This window comes from Panicum virgatum, chromosome 9N (assembly GCF_016808335.1).
Source record: "Panicum virgatum strain AP13 chromosome 9N, P.virgatum_v5, whole genome shotgun sequence".
Lineage (NCBI taxonomy): Eukaryota > Viridiplantae > Streptophyta > Magnoliopsida > Poales > Poaceae > Panicum > Panicum virgatum.
This window is the reverse complement of record NC_053153.1, coordinates 35,078,781-35,098,749: the sequence shown is the minus strand read 5'-3', so window position 1 is coordinate 35,098,749 and position 19,969 is coordinate 35,078,781. Positions and strand designations below refer to the sequence as shown.

Below are 19,969 nucleotides of genomic sequence, written 5' to 3'. Positions count from 1 at the left end.
GTTACCTTGGATGAGTGAATGGGAAGAAGAGAGTCTGAACAGAGACAGCAGTTGTGGTATATGAGGTAGTCCATATGGGCCTCAGGCCCTGACCATACTTAACACCCCCCTTCAAACTCAAGGCGGAGGTGGAGGATTAGAAGCATTGAGTTTGAGCAAATGCAGTCGATGTTGCTCTCAAGTTTGTGTTTTGGTGAAGAAATCTGCTACTTGCAACTCTGATGGCACATACTGAAGAGCAATTGTCTGTTGCTGACAATGAGACCGAGTAAAAGAGGCATCAACACCAATATGTTTTGTGAGTTCATGCTTCACAGGATCATTTGCAATTTGTATGGCTCCGGTATTATCACGAAGGAGAGGTGTGGGGGTATCACAGGAAATACCAAAATCAGCTAGCAACCATCGAAGCCATACAATATGTGAAGTGGTAGTGGCAAGTGCTCGAAGTTCTGCCTCTGTACTTGATCGAGATACAGCTGACTGCTTCTTGGACTTCCAAACAAGAGGAGAAGAACCAAGAAAAATACAATAACCAGTGACTGAACGACGGTCTGTGGGATCACTCGCCCAAGTGGAGTCCGAGTAAGCATGAAGACATAGTGGACTATCATGAGCATAGAGTAAGCACTGGGATGATGTCCCCCTTAAGTACCGTAGGATACGAAGCAAGTGTCCAAAGTGAACCGATGTAGGAGCACTCACAAACTGACTCAAGATATGCACAGCATGAGCAATGTCAGGTCGAGTAATAGTGAGATAAACAAGACTCACGACAATATGCCTATACCTAGAGGGATCCTCCAAGGGAGCACCATCAGTAGGACGAAGTTGCAAGTGAAGATACATAGGTGTTGCAGCCGTCCGATTATCAGTAATGCCAGAGCGAGCAAGAAGATCTTGTATATATTTGGACTGAGAAAGATAATAACCCTTGGCAGAATGCAAAACCTCAATCCCTAAGAAATAACTGAGAGGACCTAAATCAGACATCTGAAATTGCTACCCAAGTTGCTTCTTCACATGAGAAATGTGTTCTATATCATCTCCCGTAATCAATATATCATCAACATATATATATCATCTCCCGTAATCAATATATCATCAACATATAGAAGAAGCAAAGTACGTCCATGCGGAGAATGATGAATAAATAAGGCTGGATCATGTTCACTTGGTGAAAAGCCTGCAGCCCGTATCACAGAAACGAAGCGCTGAAACCAAGCACGAGGAGCCTGTTTGAGACCATATAATGCACGACGAAGACGACAAACATATCCTGAAGGTGCATGGACACCTAGTGGGGGTTGCATATACACTTCCTCATGTAAATCACCATAGAGAAAGGCATTCTTAACATCCATCTGAGAGATAGTCCAAGAACAAGAAGCAGCCACTGCAATTAGAGTGCGAACAGTGGTCATGTGAGCAACGGGAGCAAATGTCTCATCATAATCAAGACCTTGAGTTTGCTGAAAACCCCTGGCAACCAAGCGAGCTTTATATCTCTCAATAGAACCATCTGATTTGGTTTTAATTTTGAATACCCATTTGCATGTGATAGGTACTGCATGAGATAGCAATGGAACAAGATCCCAAGTACATGTGCGCTCAAGTGCAGCCAGTTCCTCAGTCATAGCAGCCTGCCACTCTGGAATATTGGCAGCTTCATGATAAGTGGATGGCTCATCAATAATAGCACCAACACGTGAGAAACCAAACTTGTCAGGTCGCTCAATAGTGGTACGATCACGTAAATTGTAGTGCTGACCAATCTGTGACTCATCAGAAACATCATGTGACTGATGAAGAGTATTAGAATCATTAGAAACAGGAGCATCAGGAGTGGCCGAGGAAGGAGGATCAGATGGAGATTCGGTAGGAGCTTTGGGACGACGAGTGTAAACTTTTGTGACAGGTGGTTTAGAGGGTGGAGGAGGTGGTGGTGGTGGAGGCTAAACGGGAATGGGTGTGATGGAAGGAGCTAGATCGGGAATAAGTGTAACAGGTGGTGGTGGTGTTGTAGTGGCAGTATCGCTGGATGAAATAGGAGGAAGAAAGAGAAACGATGTGGACTCTGTGGGCGAATACGAGGGCTGAGTAGAAGGGTTGTAAAAGAACGGATGATTCTCAACAAATGTCACATCACGAGAGATATGCATGCGATGAGAGGAAGGATCATAACAACGGTAACTCTTATGCTCATGACTATAACCAAGAAAAACACATTCAACAGACTGGGCAATTAACTTAGTTCGCTCACGAGGTGCAAGCAAAACATAGCACGTGCACCCAAAAACTCGGAGATGGTCATAGTTAGGAGGTATCCCAAAAAGAATCTCACCAGGACATTTTCCAGCAAGTTTAGAAGAGGGTTGTCGATTGATTAGATAAACAGCTGTAGAAACGGCTTCTCCCCAAAAATGAGAAGGCACAAAAGATGCAATGAGAAGTGTCCGAGCAGTCTCCATGAGATGACGATGTTTGCGTTTAGCTACGCCATTCTGAGCATGAGCACCTGAACATGAGAGCTGAGGAAGAGTGCCCTCAGAGGTAAGAAACTGACAAAAAGCTGAAGATAAATATTCTCCTCCAGAATCAGAACGAAAGATTTTAATAGCAGTAGAAAATTAGGTGTGGACCATGCAAGCAAAAGACTGATATATAGAACACAACTGGGAGCGATGCTTCATGAAATAGATCCAAGTATATCGAGAATGGTCATCAATAAAAATAACATAGTATCTATGACCACCCTTGGATGCAAACGGTGAGGGGCCCCAAACATCCGAGTGAATAAGATCAAAAGGTTTTGCAGAATGAGAAGTACTACTATAATAAGGGAGTTGCACCTGTTTGCCAAGTTTACAACCCTTACAGTGGAAGCTAGAATCAATAGGAATGTGTCTGAGATGTCCGTCATGAATCAAGGTGGACAATCGAGACCCACAAAGGTGTCCAAGACGATGATGCCACTTCGCAAAAGATGAAGTTGATGATAACACCGCTGATGATACATGAGCAATGGAAGAAGGAAGACATATGGTGTCCATAACATAGAGGTTAGAAGAATCTCTACGGCGATGACCAGTCCCAATCACTTTCCCATTCCGACGATCCTGAATGAAGCAAGATGACTCATCAAATCCAACAAAGCAGTTCATATCAGCTATTTGACCCACTGATAAAAGATTCATAGATAATTGAGGTACACATGAGACATCTGGTATATAAAAATGAGGAGTGAAGGGATCCTTGATGAGTAATTTGACAAGATGTACCATCAGCCGTGTGGATAGAAGTACCATCAGTGATAGGCTTACAGGCTACCAACTTAGACTTGTCAGACGTCACATGAAAAGAAGCCCCTGAATCCAGAATCCAAGACTGCGAAGCAATGTTTTGAGAGGCAGCAGCGATTGACACAGTTCCACTAGTATGAAGCCCAGCATCAAGTTTGATAGCACTAGCCATAACACTGGACTGCAACATGTTGAAGAAATGCTGATCCTTGTACTCAAACCAGAGAACAGGACCGGGCAGAGCTCCCGTGCAGCAACAGACCAACCAGCAGAGGGCAAAAACCAACCAGAACATAGCAGGACAGCAGAGCAGAGTAGCAGAACAGAACAACACAGCAGAGCAGAGGCGGATGGTGTGGAGGAGTCCAGCAGCACAGCCGCACCCCCCTGAAGAAGATGCAGCAGCAGAGGCCGCAACAGGCAGACGGATGGACCAGCAACGGATGTGGGCCGTGCCCATGACTGGCAGCAGTGAAGAGGCCGCGACGAGCAGCGTGTGCGACTGCAGCAGGCTGCGACGGCGGCGGACGGTAGCAGGCCGCGACGAGCCGCGACGGGCGGCCGCGCGAACAGCAGCGACGATGGGCGGGGTGTGGGACAAGGCGAGGCGGCGACGGGCCGCTCCCTCACGCAAGCCGCGACGGGCGGCTGCAAAACGGGTCCGCAACTCGCGGATCTGCGACGCCGGACAGCCGGCGGCGGCGGAACAGTGGATCTCGGGTGGGATGATGTATCCCTAGCCCTACCTGCTCTGTATCATGTTACCTTGGATGAGTGAATGGGAAGAAGAGAGTCTGAATGTTACCTTGGATGAGTGAATGGGAAGAAGAGAGTCTGAACAGAGACTGCCGTTGTGGTATATGAGGTAGTCCATATGGGCCTCAGGCCCTGACCATACTTAACACTAGCTATGCAACGAACTGATGCATTGTGCGGGATAGGGGTGAAAAGTATCTCATAAACAACCATATTTGAGGTATGTATCAAAAAGAAGTATGGTGGGTTGTTTGCTACACTATGCTCAGCAATCTTTTTTCTTTTAAAAAGTAAGAAATTCGATTAGTGTTATTTAAGTTTGTGAGAGAAAATTGGTTGAAAGAGAACATTACATTTTATTTGTACGTGTTCTGGAATTACAGACTCCTATGCATTGCTTACTATGGTTACAAACGAATACATTGTAGGGAGCTGGTTATCATTCTTGTGAAATTTATCGAATAAACTGTTTTTGCTTGATAGATGTTTATAAACATTTATTGTACATGGAAGCATTGCCTCTGAAATTGGCATATAACATTGAGGTAAGAGCATCTCCAAGAGTTTGCCATATTTTACTTGGCATATCTTGTGTTTTGCCAACTTCTAAAAAGATATTCCAAGTAAAAAAAGAACTTATCTCCAACAGTTTGGCATAATTCACTTGCCAAATCCAGATCTAACTTATATCAGGAACCCTGAGAGAAAAATAAAATTATATTTATGCCCTTCCACCTCTTGAAAACTTAAATCAGGAACCCTTCTTTGTTATTTTTTTCACCCTCCCACCTGACTAGAAACCACGATGCCAACCGCGCGCCGCGCGTGTATATTTACGCGCTGGAGGCTGGTTTTTCCCAAGTTGCCAAAAATTGCCAAGTCCTTTGCCAAACTGTTGGAGGAGTATTTTTAACGTTTTTGCCAAAAATCAAAGATGGCAACTCGATTTGCCAAACTGCTGGAGATGCTCTAAAGAATCAAGCAACAAATGAACCAGCTATAGAATTTTGGCTTTACCCTGTTATGTAGTAAGGTTCCTACAACTGTCCAGTTAGGAAAGTGATCGGGTGCTTCATGAAATAGAACTTGCATGCCATGTATAGCCTCTTAGATGTAAATGTACAACTACCAGCAGCTACATGATCGAATGCAAAAAAAAAAAAAAAAACTGGCAATAGGACATGGAAACCATGGAAATAGAATTGTTCCATTTTAATTTCAGTGAGAGGCTAATAAGCAGAAAGTAGGGCAAATATTCCACTATTTCAGTGTATCCAGTGCTTAAATATTTGATAGGTAAAATCATTTCTTGTTTTAAATTGGTCTCTGCAGATCCCATTTTCCAAAAATGTGGCATCCATAACACTGCATACCCTGCAGTGCAACAGTTGTCCCTCAAATCTATCCAGACTGCAACAGGCAACTTCGAAACATTGATAGGAGGGTGTGTTTGGAGCAGTTTATCCAGACTGCATACCCTGCATTTTATTTTGCTAAATTGACTGCTCTGAACTATCCAATAACATGGGCTTCAACTCGATATTATCTGTATAACATGTTTCTTGCCAAAATGAATTCGCTTTAGTTGCTTGCTTTGAATTATTGTGCCCAAGTGGTAGTACTTGGTCTGTTCTGCTTTTTTGCATTGTGGCGCGTGCTCAATATATTCCGATCACCTTGAATGGTATGTAAGCATAGTAACTTCAGATATAGATGTGTTTCCTGAGATAGGATGGGTTTCGATATGATAACTCTTATCTAAACTTACATATTTTGTGGCCAGCTATATGTAGCGCAATCATATCTAATGTTGGTCTCCTAGAGCATTTTTATGGCCAGCTGTATGTAGCGCTATCAACAGGTGTTTCGCTTGATACTGTATGGGTTCTCACGAAAAGAAATATGAACATCGATCCTACTAGAAAGTGAACCAAGAATATTATTTATCAGGAGGTCTTGGAGTCGTGAGGTAAGTTTCTCTGTTTTACTTTACTATACGTACAGATATACAAGCTTTGAGATATTTGTTCTTATTTATGTCCCTTCTAAGTCTATTTATTGTTCCTACGGCATTTATGGTTGAAGCTTGTCAATGGTACGCAGAAGAATAAGGATAGCAGAATCAAAAAGCTATTGCATTTAGTCATATGGATGTAAAATGCCTCTTGTGCATTAGTTAGAGGAATTACTATATTACTATATTTGTAAGATTTGTACGATAGATATATGTATTTATAATCTATGTATATCTCTCTTAATTTCATTATGGGCAAAATTTCAAAGCTTATGCGAGTTCAATTAGCTCATGATAGATTGTTAGCATATTAATAAATTATTTCTATCTATTTCCAGGACTTTTTTTTGATAAGTTAAAAGTTATTTTTTTATTATCTCTTCGTTCTAATAGTTTTATTATTTACAACATATTTTATAAATATAATTCTGGTTTATCAATTTTTTTTTGAAAACACGTGTCACTCCACTAGTATTTTTAAAGGCAGAATTAATGAAAAGCATTATTAGTACAATGATCGGTCCTTTGCTTCTATATATAGGAAGGTTGCAGGATTAATTATAGAAAAAAATTAAAGTTAATGAAATGCAATAGGAGCACAGTGATTAAGCCTGGACTCAGGATGAGAGGTCGGCACCTCGTTAACAATTTTTTGTACTTTATTATTGATTATTATATTTCTCATCCGATCTTTAAGTTATAAAAAATTCATATCTATATATTATATTTTATTTTGGGTTAGATTTTTCACTTAACTCACATCGAATGGTTAGTGGGTCACATTAACCTTTTAACTAAATACATGTGTACGTGTAGAGCCTAGCGTCGGTCCCACATAATCAAATGGCAATGACCCACCCTGCAGGTGGGCCACACTTGCCAACAGGGACGATATAAGTATTTATTTTAAAAATAATTATGACAAACTTGAATTGTCATAAATTTTGTCACAAATGTGGCAATGGAATTGGTTATGACGATTTTTGATTGGTCTTAGTGATGCACACTATATTTTCGTCACTAAATTGTATTTACTCCTACAAAATGTCATAAACGGAAGTATTCAATGACGAATAGCTCTATCATCATGAGAAATTCGTCGCAGAAGGTCATCTATGTTGTAGTGGTTGTGGCGCCGACTTTTGAGTCAAAAAACAAAAATCGTTTAATGTAAAAATCTTTCGCAGAAAGGATTAAAATGTAAAAAGTGCGGCGGATACATGTAGCAAGCAGCAGCGAGGGTAGCCTCAAGCTAGAGCTAGAGCACACGGTGTAGATACGAAGTTGCGAAAAGAACGCGGAGGAGAAAAAAGAGAATTTTTCTAGATGTAGAAAAGAAGCTGATGCAGCTCTCGAGCCCCCGCCGCCAGCAGCGCCGCACCGCAGCGACGGCGACGGGGAAGCGGCTCGCACGAAGTACGCACGGGGCACTCCCCGTCCGCCTCGCACCGAGACGGGAGGGAGGCCAACAAAGTGCGATTTGATTACACGACAGCATGAAGCCCTGGCCTCATCAGGGCATTGTTTGGTTTGTGAACGAGCCTGTGGCTCGGTGGTAGGCACGCTCGGTGGAGCGCCACCCGCCCGAGCTCGAGACCTGTGTGGCTCGAGTTTCGGGTGTCGCACGGGGATTTTCCCCTGAGGGGACTGAGCGCCTGTGCGAGTGTGTGTATAGGGTGCTCAGTGGCGCGTTTTCGGACTTCCCGATAGCCCATCTATGCGTGAACGTGCGGTCCACACGGGTGCCTAAATTGAGTTCTTACATGATTCCCCAGTGCTCCTGGATGCTTTAAAAAAACAGTGTTTGGTTAGCGTGAATTTTTTTTTTGCGAAAACAGAAGCTTGCATGCATGAAATATTAAATAAAGTCTATTTGCAAATTTTTTTCACACATAGGTGCAACTTTGTGAGCCAAATCTAATGAGCTTAATTTATCCATTATTAGATACAGTAATGCTACAGCAAATATGCTCTAGTCATCCTCCAATCATGTGATCAAAGATCTAATTAGCTATATTATTACTACAGTAACTATGGTTGTAAATGTGCTTTTGTAATTAGATTTCATTTAATACATCTAATTAGTGGTCAAACTTATAAAAAATTTTCGCAAATTTTTTTCGCCAACATCCAAACACGGCCCAGATTGTTATCCCTACCCGGTATCTCAAGGACTTCATGCTGCTACGATCGTCCAGAATCTTGGTGTCAGCACCTTTTATTCCTTTCTCTTGGGTGGACCTGCTGGCAAGAGGCCGGTCAGAGCTGCCGGCTGCCGGCTGAATAAAAAGTGTGGGTAACATTTAATGTAGTAGTGTGCAGCAATAGTAGCCAATCACCGGCGAGCGCACCAGCAGCCCAGCGAATGATAGCCGCGCATGCTTGCATCCGCCCGCCTCAGTCGCCGTTTCGCTAGTCGTCCGCACACTCTCTCTTCTGCTCTCTCTCCATGCACACGTAGGATCCCAGCCGGCACATCGCCGATCATTATACTTGCTCTCAAAGACAGGGGTGGAGAAAAGGGGGGCGCGCATGGGCTAACCTCCCCTAATGCTCCCGTAGCACTATTAGCAAAGGTGGAATTCACCCCGGCGACGGCCGGCGGCAAGACCATTGCCCTCCCTCGAATCACTATTTAACCCCTCAACTATTAAATCTGACTCCGCCCTACTCCTGCTAATGGGGCGGGGCTTGACGGGTTTTTTCGGTAGGTTTTAATACGGGTACTATTGTATGGGTGGAAACGGGTGACACTATGAAACAGGTTGGGGCGGGTTGGGTTGATGACACAGACGGGTTGGGACGGGTTGGGGCGCTATGGTAGTAGATCGGCGTGTAAGTCGCATATCATCTTCCGTTGTGACTTCGGGTTGGGGCGGGTTGGGGCATTGGACCGACGGGGTGGGTTGGGGCGGGTGGTAATTAGGACTCTTGAAATATGGGTAGAGGCGGATTTGGGACGGGTTCAACCCCAACTGGGGTACTCCGCCCCTGCTCAAAGAAGTCAAGCACTCTTCCATGCAGGCAAGCACCGACCCGCTCCGCTGCTACCTGTACTGTACTGTCCCGACTCCCGACCACCGGACAAGGGCCAGGAAGATTCCTTAATCCAGGGACAAAAGGGTCATTCGCCCCAACTCTAATCACCAAGCCCCTGCACCAGTCGCTCCCTCCCCTTTGTGTCGAGTGTCGACCACCCCATTCCCTCCCCTGATGAGCTAAACCCCCCCGCTTCAGAGTGAGAGAGAGAGGAAACGTACTCCGTTTCACTTTCCCCAACGCCCCGGATCCCGCAGAAATCACACCCTTTCTCCCTCCCTCCCCCACGCGCTCGCGCTCCGATCCCCAGGCTGTCCGCTCCCCCTAGCCCAACGACCCCGGTCGAGCCTGTTGCATGCTGCGCGGTCGCCGCCCGTGAGCCTGATCGATGGCGTCGGCGGAGGCGCGCCGCCTCGCGGTCGTGCCGCATCTAGGTGAGCCGTCCCGTCACCGCCCCCCCCCCCCCCCCGCCCCCCACCCCGGTGATCCCCCCTGCTCCTTGTTTGGTCGCGACCCCTGAGGTGGTTCGATCCGATCTGAGTGGCCTGCTCGTTCCGGTCAACGCTCCGGTCGTGGTCAACTGGGCAGCCCCAGCAGGGGAGGCGCGGGTGTACGGACACCGGCAGATGCGGCCATGCTGGTGTCGCCAAGTCGGAAGTCTCTCTCCGCATCGTGGCCGCGGGTTTGGGCTTTCCCGCGAGCTATTGGGAGTAGTATCATAGTATGGGTGTTTGGTGGTTCGTGTTGGCGCCGGCTCGGAGGTGTCGGAAAGTGGACCGTGCTGGAACGCTGCACTTCTCAGAGGGAGCCACTGCAAGCAGTGGAGTATTCCGCAAATAATTGGCGGATAAGTGAGGGGAGCTAGGTGCCATGGAGATTTCGGGATGGGTTCGTGCACTGTGGCCCGGAGTTTGGAAGTAGACCGGATCTTATCTATGCACTCTACTGAATTTCACGGTTTTAAGTTGAGCTCCGGTCCGGGCCTCTGACAGCACAAGGATGAGGAAAAGCTGCTTGTGACGAGGGGTTTGCTTTTGGCAGCTTTGATGCGCTGACCTTCTGGGACATACACAAGTTAGGGGTTTTGATAGAGTTGAGGTCAGGCCTCCGTAAACATTTATTGCTCCTAAATATAGACCTCTTTGCATCAAATCTTCTGTTCTTAGTGGAAATAGGCGTAGTGTCAAAGTTGCTTTCGGAAAACAACAGATTATTAGTTTTGGTTAGTTGCACTTTACCATAGGTTTCACGGCCATAAGGTCTTTACATACCCTGGTTAACTTTGTGACAGGTGATGTTCTGCAATTCCGACCATAAACATCTGTTTTGTTAATTTTTGTAGTAATATTTTGTGAAGAGTAAATTGCACCCATCATACAACAACTATCATACAACAACTTGGTAGGTAGGTGCAAATTGGTTCAATAATTTATAAAGTGCTCAATTTAATACAATAGCTTGATAGCTGGGTGCAGATTGATCCAACAACTTAGAAAATACTTATTTTAGTACAATAACTTGGTAAATTGGTGCATTCACAGTCCAAACATTACACGACAATATATTTACTAACATCAAGTCACAATAAAGAGTATATTCACGTCGGAACGTATTATTTGACTGTAGATTTTTGTGTCGCAATGGACACCAATAATTTTATTCTCAGAATAAATAATTTATGGTTTTATCAAAAATAATATATTATTTAACCACCTCAACAGCAACATATTAAGCAAAGAAGATGAACATCAATAATTCTTAAATTTTACAAATAGAAACTATTGATGGTGATCCGGTTGTTGCTTTTCAACTATGTACAATTTTTTATTAGTTCAAATGCAAAAAAAAATTCGAATTACACCATTAGCATCACTCAAACACTGAAGTCAATAAGAGAGACCCTGAAACTTTAGGTTTCTTCTGCGCTTCTGCTTATGTATTCAACAATGCTCATGTTTGTTTCTGTTCATTTAGCTCATTTTTCCTTTCTAACGAATATATGAGGCTTTAAAAATATATGTACCAAGCTCCTAAAAGGTATCAATAGTTTGTATCAATATATTGACCTTTTTAGTTTAACAGTGCATATAATCAAACATATCGGAAACAGTGAAGGTGAATTTTTCAATATTGAATATCAAATTAAATAGTTTTAATTAAAATTAAATCACTATACAAAAATAATTAATATAAAGACATAACATTAATTTCTAAATAGTGAGGGTTTTTATCCTTGCCAAATACATTGCCACGCAGGCGCAACACAAAATCAATGGTCAAATAATATTTAATAATTTGTCCTAACATGAATATACTCTTTATTGAGACTTTGCGTTAGTTACATTGTCGTGTAATGTTTGAATTGTGAATGCACCTATTTGCCAAGTTATTGCATTAAGTTGGGCATTTTGCAAGTTGTTGGACCGATCTGCACCCACCTGTCAAGTTATTGCACTAAATTGAGCATTTTACAAGTTGTTAGATCAATTTGCACCCACGTGACAAGTTGTTGTATGGTGGGTGTAATTTACTCTTTTGTGAATGTGTTATGGACCTTGATAGGGATTCATGGATTATCAGGACATAACCTGGTCTATCGCAAAAAGGACCTACTTCTCTGATCTAAAACAAGCGTGTCAAATATATTCATTTTGTGGAAACTTTGGAATATCTTTGATGACAATTCGGAACAATCTATGTTGCATTGCTTTTCTTAGCTGTATTTTATGATATGTGAACAGATATCGAGCAGATACTGAAGGAGGCTCAACACCGATGGTTACGCCCTGCTGAAATATGTGAAATACTTAAAAACTACAGGAACTTCCGTATTGCTCCAGAACCACCAAACAGGCCACCAAGTATGACATCCTTTTTTCCTACATTGAACAGTGATGTGGCTTATTGGTGTTTTAACATAAAAGTAATTTTACCTGGTGCATCACCAAGAGTTCTGAAAGCCCAGCTGATGATATGCCATTTTAGTAGCTCCATTGCTGCATCAATTCTGTTTGCGTACCAATTTGTTTAGATTTTCCTATAGTAATTCAATACTTTTTTACATTCTGAGCTCTACCGGAGTTTTATTTTTTGTAGTTTGTTTATTACCCTTTCTTTACGAAACGATTCTGTGTTTGTCCACAATTATTTTGTGATATAAAGGTAGGTAACATGTGTCGTGTTGAAATAGGGTCGCAATGATTGGTAGGATAACCCACTTGTCAGCGTGCATGTTGCTGGTACTACACAATTCTGGTGTCCGGAAATTTTACATCCCTTGACCTTTGTGTCAATATACTTAAAGCTTCTCGTACTGTTCTGTGTTTTTGGCGAGATATTAGTATCCAATTGTGCCTGTAACATAAGAGTCCTTCAATAATGTTGCTCATAAAGTTGATGGAGAGTCACACTAGTATCAACATAGTGTGCAATTTAATCTTGCTTACTAACATTATTCGTGGCTTGCCTAGGTGGTTCACTTTTCTTATTTGATCGGAAAGTATTGAGGTACTTCAGGAAGGATGGCCATAATTGGCGGAAGAAAAATGATCAGAAGACTGTCAAGGAAGCCCACGAAAGGCTGAAAGTAAGCCATTTTGGCTATACCTATCTCCAGTGGCAGTGATCCATTTTAATGCTTGCCAACTATTAGTTGTCAACAGTAAATCACAAATAAAATTTGTTATTACTAATTGCAGTCTGGAAGTATTGATGTGCTTCACTGTTACTATGCCCATGGGGAAGAGAACATAAATTTCCAAAGGAGAACTTACTGGATGCTGGAAGAGTAAGTGGATAACTATGCTAGACTCCCTGTTGCATCAATATGAATGCATGAATCTGTGTCAGTATGCACACCAAGTTCAACTGCATTATTTTAGGTGTTTATGTTGACCAAATTGAATACAAATTTGAACAGCCATTTTCTTTTTTATTTTGCAGGGACTTTATGCACATTGTACTTGTTCATTATCTTGAAACAAAGGTAACACTGATCTGGTGCACTCATTTTCTTTGTGCTTAGTGTGGTTCTCTTTGTGCAGTGACTTTTATTTTGTTGGCCAGTGCCCAGTATGAAGAGTGAAGTGCCTTGTTGTAAGGAGTGTGTGTTTGAACCTTGATGAAAAAAAGCGATGCCTAGGCACCTCGAGTGGTTTACGATTTGATCAATGCATGAAAGTGGGACAAAAGATGGAGAAATAGAGAACTATAGTCACATAACTTATGAATGTATGATAATGTCAAATTCTTTCTATAAATGTACCAATTTTCCTATCTAACATAGGATTTAGCAGCCTATAAAAAAGTATAAACTGGCGCCTTGCCTAGGTGCTAGGGGGAGCCTGACCACCTGCCTAGCGCGGTAGCGCCTAGCACTTTTTGAAACATTGGTTTGAACTAGTTTTGTATTTCTTCTTCTTATTTAATGAAATGATACACAGCTCACCTGCATATTCAGTTTTACTGTATGACAATCTGTTAGCTGGTTTTTACAATTTTGCATCCCAGAGAACCAACGTTTGAGGCTTTGAGCCACACAAATTGGATTTACAAGACCCTTTCTTGAATGGTAATTCAGAAAAAAAGAGTTAGTGCTGCTTCCAGAACAGAATAAATCTGTTGCTGATGGTCTATTGAACTCTGAACTAAGAAAAAACACAAGAAAATGATATGTTTCTAACTTTTCCAGGAAGGTTGTCAGAAGCTAGTTGAAGCTTGATAGTGGAACACTATTCTGTTATAAGTTATTATAGACTAAGAAAGAGTCTCTCCAATCTGCTTTTTGTTCATAGCCCCATATCGTCAAGTTTATGTCATGTTTCTTGTTTCAATTTTGAATCTTGATGGCAAATGATTATAGCATGTTATATTAGGAAAAGTTTTGCCTCACCTGTTTGGTCTTTCAAGAAGTTGCATAAGGGCACATTATTATTTTTCTTCTGATGGTGTGGATATGACTTTCAGGGTGGGAAATCATCTCGTGCTAGGGTAAATAATAACATGATTCAAGAAGCAGCTGTGGATAGTCCTTTAAGTCAATTACCTTCACAGAATATAGAGGGTGAAAGCTCACTTAGTGGACAAGCCTCAGAGTACGAAGAAGCAGAATCAGGTAGGAAGTTATGGTTGTTTTCTGGTCTTATGTAATGGCAGTTAAAAGTACCATGCGGCTAAAATAGTTTCACTGATACATATTCCAATTATGCACAGAATATCTAAAGCAAAATTCGGTGCAGCAGATATTTATTCAGGAGGAGCCGGATACCACTCTTTCACTGGGATGCAGCAGCATGAAAATGGAACTGGACCCGTGATAGATTCTTCTGTCTTCAGCTCATACACACCTGCTTCATCCATAGGTAATCACAGTTTGATCAAACTTTATGTGCTTTGAACCGTAGTGTAGTGATCGTACTCAGTTCTTTTGCCACAAAATTACAGGCAATTACCAGGGGCTGCATCCCATGACACAAAATACAAGCTTCTATCCTGGTAACCAGCATAGTTCTCCTCTGGTTCTTAATGAATCAAGCACGGGGGTTGCAATGAACGGGTATGCAAACCAAATTGATCCTACATCGTGGAATCCGGTGATAGAACTAGACAATGGGCCTGTTCAAATGCCTCTCCAGTTTCCTGTTCCTCCTGAGCAAGGCACTTCCACGGAAGGCTTGGGAATTGACTATTTGACATTTGATGAAGTATACTCTGATGGCCTCAGTCTCAAGGATATTGGCGATGCAGGAGCTGGTGGAGAATCATTTTGGCAGGTATATTGAGCTGCCATTCTGTACAATGATACCTATGAAGACTGCTATGCTATATTATCCATGATTCCATGAAATGAACTAGTCATTTCTCATATCATTATAGCAGATATTTTTGTTGTTTACCTCCTTAATCAATATGGGAAAGGAAAAGTTAGTAATTGCCATCATCAGAGCAATCATTTAACTGCACATGTACCTGTATCTACAAATGCTTTTGCGCTTTTCCATTTTTTTTACACTCTTTATGGTTAGAGGCACCACTATTTAGTCTCCAAACTGTACAATGTACATCCATTTACTCTACCAGCTACAACTAGTACAAATTAATTAAATAAGTCATATCTCTTCTAAGTTCTGCAAGGCACTACAAATTCAAATTCATACATTTTGATCTGATTTTTTATTCCAATGAACATTAAAATTTGTATAATTATTATGGCATTACATTGCTTCCTTAAGAGATGCTTTACTTAGTAATGAGTATTTTTTGTTCAATAAAACACAGTGAGAATCACTTTAAATAATCAGCATACTGTATCTAACTGCTTTCACTTGGTTCTTCTGTTTGGTATAATTTGTATTGAACTGTATCTAACTGAATTTGTTGCATTTCAGTTCCCTGGTGCTACAGGTGATTTGTCTACACCAGAGAGCAGCTTCCCACAACCAAATGATGGTTCTCTGGAGGCAGCCATTGGCTATCCATTTTTGAAGACTCAGTCATCCAATCTATCTGATATCCTAAAAGACAGCTTTAAGAAAACTGACAGTTTTACAAGATGGATGAGCAAAGAGCTTCTTGAAGTGGAGGATTCCCAAATTCAATCTAGTTCCGGGGCGTACTGGAGCACTGAAGAAGCAGATAGTATCATTGAAGCATCAAGCCGTGAGCCACTGGATCAGTTCACTGTTTCCCCAATGCTCTCGCAGGACCAGCTCTTTAGTATAGTTGATTTTGCTCCAACCTGGACTTATGTGGGATCAAAGACTAAGGTATGGTACAATGAGTGGAAGGTTTATTCGTAGTTTGTTCCTAAGCTTGAAAATCATGCATTTGACTGGACTTTGCCCTAATGGTTCTAATTGAAGTACTTATGCGCATATTCTCACAGAATGTCTTGCATGCCATGCAGATTTTAGTTACTGGTAGCTTCCTGAATAACAGTAAAGTCACTGAGAGATGTAAGTGGTCATGTATGTTTGGAGAAGTTGAAGTTCCAGCAAAAATTTTAGCAGATGGTACTCTTCTCTGTTATTCGCCCCAGCATAAACCTGGTAGAGTACCTTTCTATATCACCTGCTCCAACAGGTTGGCCTGCAGTGAAGTGCGAGAGTTTGAATTCCGACCAACTGTCACCCAATACATGGACACTCCTAGTCCACATGGTGCAACAAACAAAGTTTATTTCCAGGTACGTCTTGATAAACTGTTGTCCCTTGGACCAGATGAATACCAGGCAACTGTATCCAATCCCAGCCTGGAGATGATTGAATTAAGCAAGAAGATAACTTCACTAATGGCGAGCAATGATGAGTGGTCCAACTTGTTAAAGTTGGCTGTTGATAATGAGCCTTCTACTGATGATCAGCAGGATCAGTTTGCTGAAAACTTGATTAAGAATAAATTGCATGTCTGGCTTCTCAATAAAGTTGGTGTGGGTGGTAAGGGACCCAGTGTGTTAGATGATGAAGGACAGGGCGTGCTTCACTTAGCAGCTGCCCTTGGATATGATTGGGCTATAAGGCCAACACTTGCTGCTGGCGTGAATATAAATTTCAGAGATGTTCATGGGTGGACTGCACTCCACTGGGCTGCCTTTTGTGGCCGGTAAGTTGTTATAGGTGACATCGGGTACTATATTCATCTTCCTTTTTTTTTATATTGATCATTTTGCAATGGTTCGACTCGTGATGCAGAGAGCGGACTGTAGTTGCGCTTATTGCCCTGGGAGCAGCTCCTGGAGCTTTGACAGATCCATCTCCTGACTTCCCTGAAAGTACACCAGCAGATCTTGCATCTGCTAATGGTCAAAAGGGAATATCTGGTTTCTTGGCGGAGTCCTCTCTGACAAGTCATCTTCAGGCCCTCAACCTTAAGGAAGCTAATATGGCTGAAATATCTGGTCTGCCTGGTATTGGAGATGTTACAGAGAGAGATTCATTGCAGCCTCCAAGCGGAGATTCGTTGGGTCCTGTTCGAAATGCTGCTCAAGCTGCTGCTCGGATATATCAAGTTTTTAGGGTGCAATCCTTCCAGAGGAAGCAAGCAGCTCAATATGAGGATGATAAAGGTGGGTTGTCAGATGATCGTGCCCTTTCACTCCTTTCTGTCAAGCCATCCAAGCCAGGGCAGCTTGATCCCCTGCATTCTGCTGCAACTCGTATACAGAATAAGTTCAGGGGATGGAAGGGGAGAAAGGAATTTCTTCTTATTAGGCAGCGAATTGTCAAGATCCAGGTATATAAGCAGTGTACATTTCGTCCGATTTGACAAGAATTTGTAATATTATCAAATATAAGTATCCAGCATGAAATTTGCTTCCGTTTCTCATTCCTTTGTTTGGAAGTCATGGAAATGTATTGCCTGTTTGCCAACACTTAGTATCGATGAATTTCATAATTCAAAAGTGTCTGCCTAGCAGCTCAACTTACTTTTTGGATGTTTAGGCATGTAATTGGCAGCATGGCAACACAGTTGATAGTGTTTACTTCTGTGTGCTTTATGATTACACTGTGTATCTTTCTGTAATATACATGCCATGCTATTTGAGAATTGTGTACAATATCTGGAATTGCTAACTAGCCTGTACTGTCCATCATCATATGAATGAGATTGTTTTTAACCTTTTGTCTTTTGGTGTCTTGTTAGGCTCATGTACGAGGTCACCAAGTGAGGAAGCATTATCGGAAAATTGTTTGGTCTGTTGGGATCGTTGAGAAAGTTATCCTGCGCTGGCGGCGAAGAGGGGCTGGGTTACGTGGGTTTCGGTCTACAGAAGCTTCAACAGAGGGCAGCAGTGGTGGAACAAGTAGCAATATGATCAAAGATAAGCCTTCTGGAGATGACTATGATTTCTTGCAAGAAGGACGAAAGCAAACTGAAGAACGGCTCCAGAAAGCTCTTGCCAGAGTGAAGTCCATGGCTCAATACCCGGAAGCAAGGGACCAGTACCAGAGGATTTTGACTGTTGTGTCAAAAATGCAGGAGTCCCAGGTAGTGTGTTGGATTATTCTTGGAATTTGATCTATATTCGAATGAGTCCGTCCCCGTCATTTTTAGTTCCAAATGATAGTCAAATACTATCATGAAGCACTGATGGCATTTTTGGCTGCTTGTATGACAGGCTATGCAAGAAAAGATGCTCGAGGAGTCCGCAGAGATGGAGGATGGTTATTTCATGAATGAATTGCAGGAGCTGTGGGATGATGATACACCTCTTCCTGGTTATTTCTAGTGTTGATGACTAATTGTTGAGTGCCTCTGTAGATTATTGCCCATTTCCTCTTGCGTGCTAATACTGATTTGACGGTGCCCATGGCTGAGAACCTCAAATAGCATTGCAAAAGCATGATCTGATATGCTTGGATTTGGGCTTAGTTGTGGCAGTTGTGTATTATGACATAGCCTTGTGTACAGTAGAAACCTTATGTATCGTTGAAGGAGCAGTGTATTTACAGTATGAAACTGATGTAGACATAGGGATCGTATATGAATTGATTGCTGTGTGCACGGCATTTGGGAGTTTGAGGGTTTCTTTGTTATGATTTCAGATTGCATTGTATATGATATCATCGTTTTTATTGAGTGCTGGTTAGCATGAGGCAGCAAGTGTCATAAAGGCATGTCTTTCTGCTGGTTTGATATATGCGATTGGTTCGGTGTGTAAAGTTTGGGTCTGGGGGTGGTAATGGACCATGGTCCTAATGCTCTCTTCACAATCCTATTTGGCTCTAAATTTTTTTAGCTCAAAATTAAATAAGATTAGAGCCCGGCCCTTAGATTATTTAGGCAAAAAATTAAGGTCCTTTACCACCCTAGGTCTGGCTGTGAGGGCTGGACCACGCAACGCAGTCATAAGTGGTGCAGGGTCAGGTTGATTAGTTGATTTCACAATCTGGCCGGGCTGCCTCGAGATTTTGATCGGCTTGCCTGCGCAGGAATCAGTATTACCACCTTGCATGCCAACGCGATATGGTGACATTACCGCTTCTTGAATTCATTTGTAGGAAATCAAAATGTCTCTAGAAAAAAATACCAGGTTATCTTACACAAACTGGAGCTGCTGAGCAAAATCACAAAGTGACATACTAGTTCTTCGGTGCTCGTGTAACACACTAAATTTTGCATAACCTAAATAATATCAAAACCTTTTAGTTTATGTTTAGTTTCAGTTTTCTGTTAAGGCTTTAATCCATTCCTCTTCAATTTAGAGCATTAACTAAAAATTAAAAAAAAATAATACTTAAATTAATAAAAAGAAATATAGGGTAGGTTGTTGTTACACTCTTGCTATTGCATTTGTTCCTTTGTATTGTTATTCTCTTAATATTTGAATTCGGTTCGATTTAAGTTTGATTGAATTGTTGCTGTTTGATGTAGTAAAACATTTTTGTCCTCTTTCTCTCTTTTCTTCACTTTCTTTTCAGACCAGCCCGCTTGCCCCCATTTCCTCTCTCCCTTTTGCTTCCCGACCCAATATCAGCCTCTTTTCTTTCACTTCCCTTCTATACTTTGTGATCCATGCGTACTCTTAGCTCAACAGCATATTAGCCTTAGCATTTAGCAACCAACTGGTTGGCCCAGTTACACCCTCCCTCTTGGCTCCCTCTTTCTTCCCCTCAATCCGACCTTTCCGATCGGCCCAACTTGCCTCTGACCAGTCCATTCCTCTCCCTTAGCCTATTATGCCAGCCCCTTGCGCCCTCTCCTTTCCTCTTTCTCACCGACGTGAGGGACCCGCATGTCACCCTATTTTTCAACCTCCCGTCTCCAACCCGGACACATGCTCAAGTCCGAGCTGTTACCAATGTCCTGCCTCCTTCCTTTCCTGCCCCGCATGCCAAGGTCGGCACCCGGCTTATAACAG

General features: G+C 42.3%; 1 protein-coding gene and 1 long non-coding RNA gene across 4 annotated transcripts; both read left to right on the top strand.

The window, feature by feature from the left end:
• Positions 1-3,255: 3,255 nt before the first annotated feature.
• On the top strand, positions 3,256-6,321 carry LOC120692967. Its single transcript, XR_005682811.1, has 2 exons — positions 3,256-4,278; positions 5,391-6,321. It is a non-coding gene; the product is annotated as an uncharacterized LOC120692967 (long non-coding RNA).
• A 2,902-nt stretch (positions 6,322-9,223) lies between these two features.
• LOC120692462 (calmodulin-binding transcription activator 3-like) lies at positions 9,224-18,703 on the top strand. Of its 3 annotated transcripts, none has more exons than XM_039975770.1 (13): positions 9,224-9,545; positions 11,853-11,972; positions 12,582-12,697; positions 12,810-12,898; positions 13,054-13,096; positions 14,077-14,224; positions 14,352-14,471; positions 14,554-14,882; positions 15,498-15,875; positions 16,016-16,710; positions 16,800-17,340; positions 17,752-18,096; positions 18,227-18,703. In XM_039975770.1, the coding sequence occupies exons 1-13, from the start codon at positions 9,500-9,502 to the stop codon at positions 18,335-18,337; spliced, it is 3,081 nt and encodes a 1,026-aa protein (XP_039831704.1). In that variant the 5' UTR covers positions 9,224-9,499; the 3' UTR covers positions 18,338-18,703. The 3 variants fall into 3 exon arrangements, with proteins under 3 accessions (XP_039831704.1, XP_039831705.1, XP_039831703.1); XM_039975771.1 differs by having other exon boundaries at positions 9,252-9,545; positions 14,323-14,471; XM_039975769.1 differs by having other exon boundaries at positions 9,280-9,545; positions 14,349-14,471.
• The last annotated feature ends 1,266 nt before the right edge of the window (positions 18,704-19,969 follow it).

Bases quoted from the DNA above. Each gene is read 5' to 3' on its own strand.
- LOC120692462 (XM_039975769.1), top strand. From the start codon at position 9,500: ATGGCGTCGGCGGAGGCGCGCCGCCTCGCGGTCGTGCCGCATCTAG. The intron at 12,899-13,053 runs GTAAGTGGATAA...TTTATTTTGCAG, and splicing joins ACTTACTGGATGCTGGAAGA to GGACTTTATGCACATTGTAC. The intron at 14,225-14,348 runs GTAGGAAGTTAT...AATTCGGTGCAG, and splicing joins GTACGAAGAAGCAGAATCAG to CAGATATTTATTCAGGAGGA.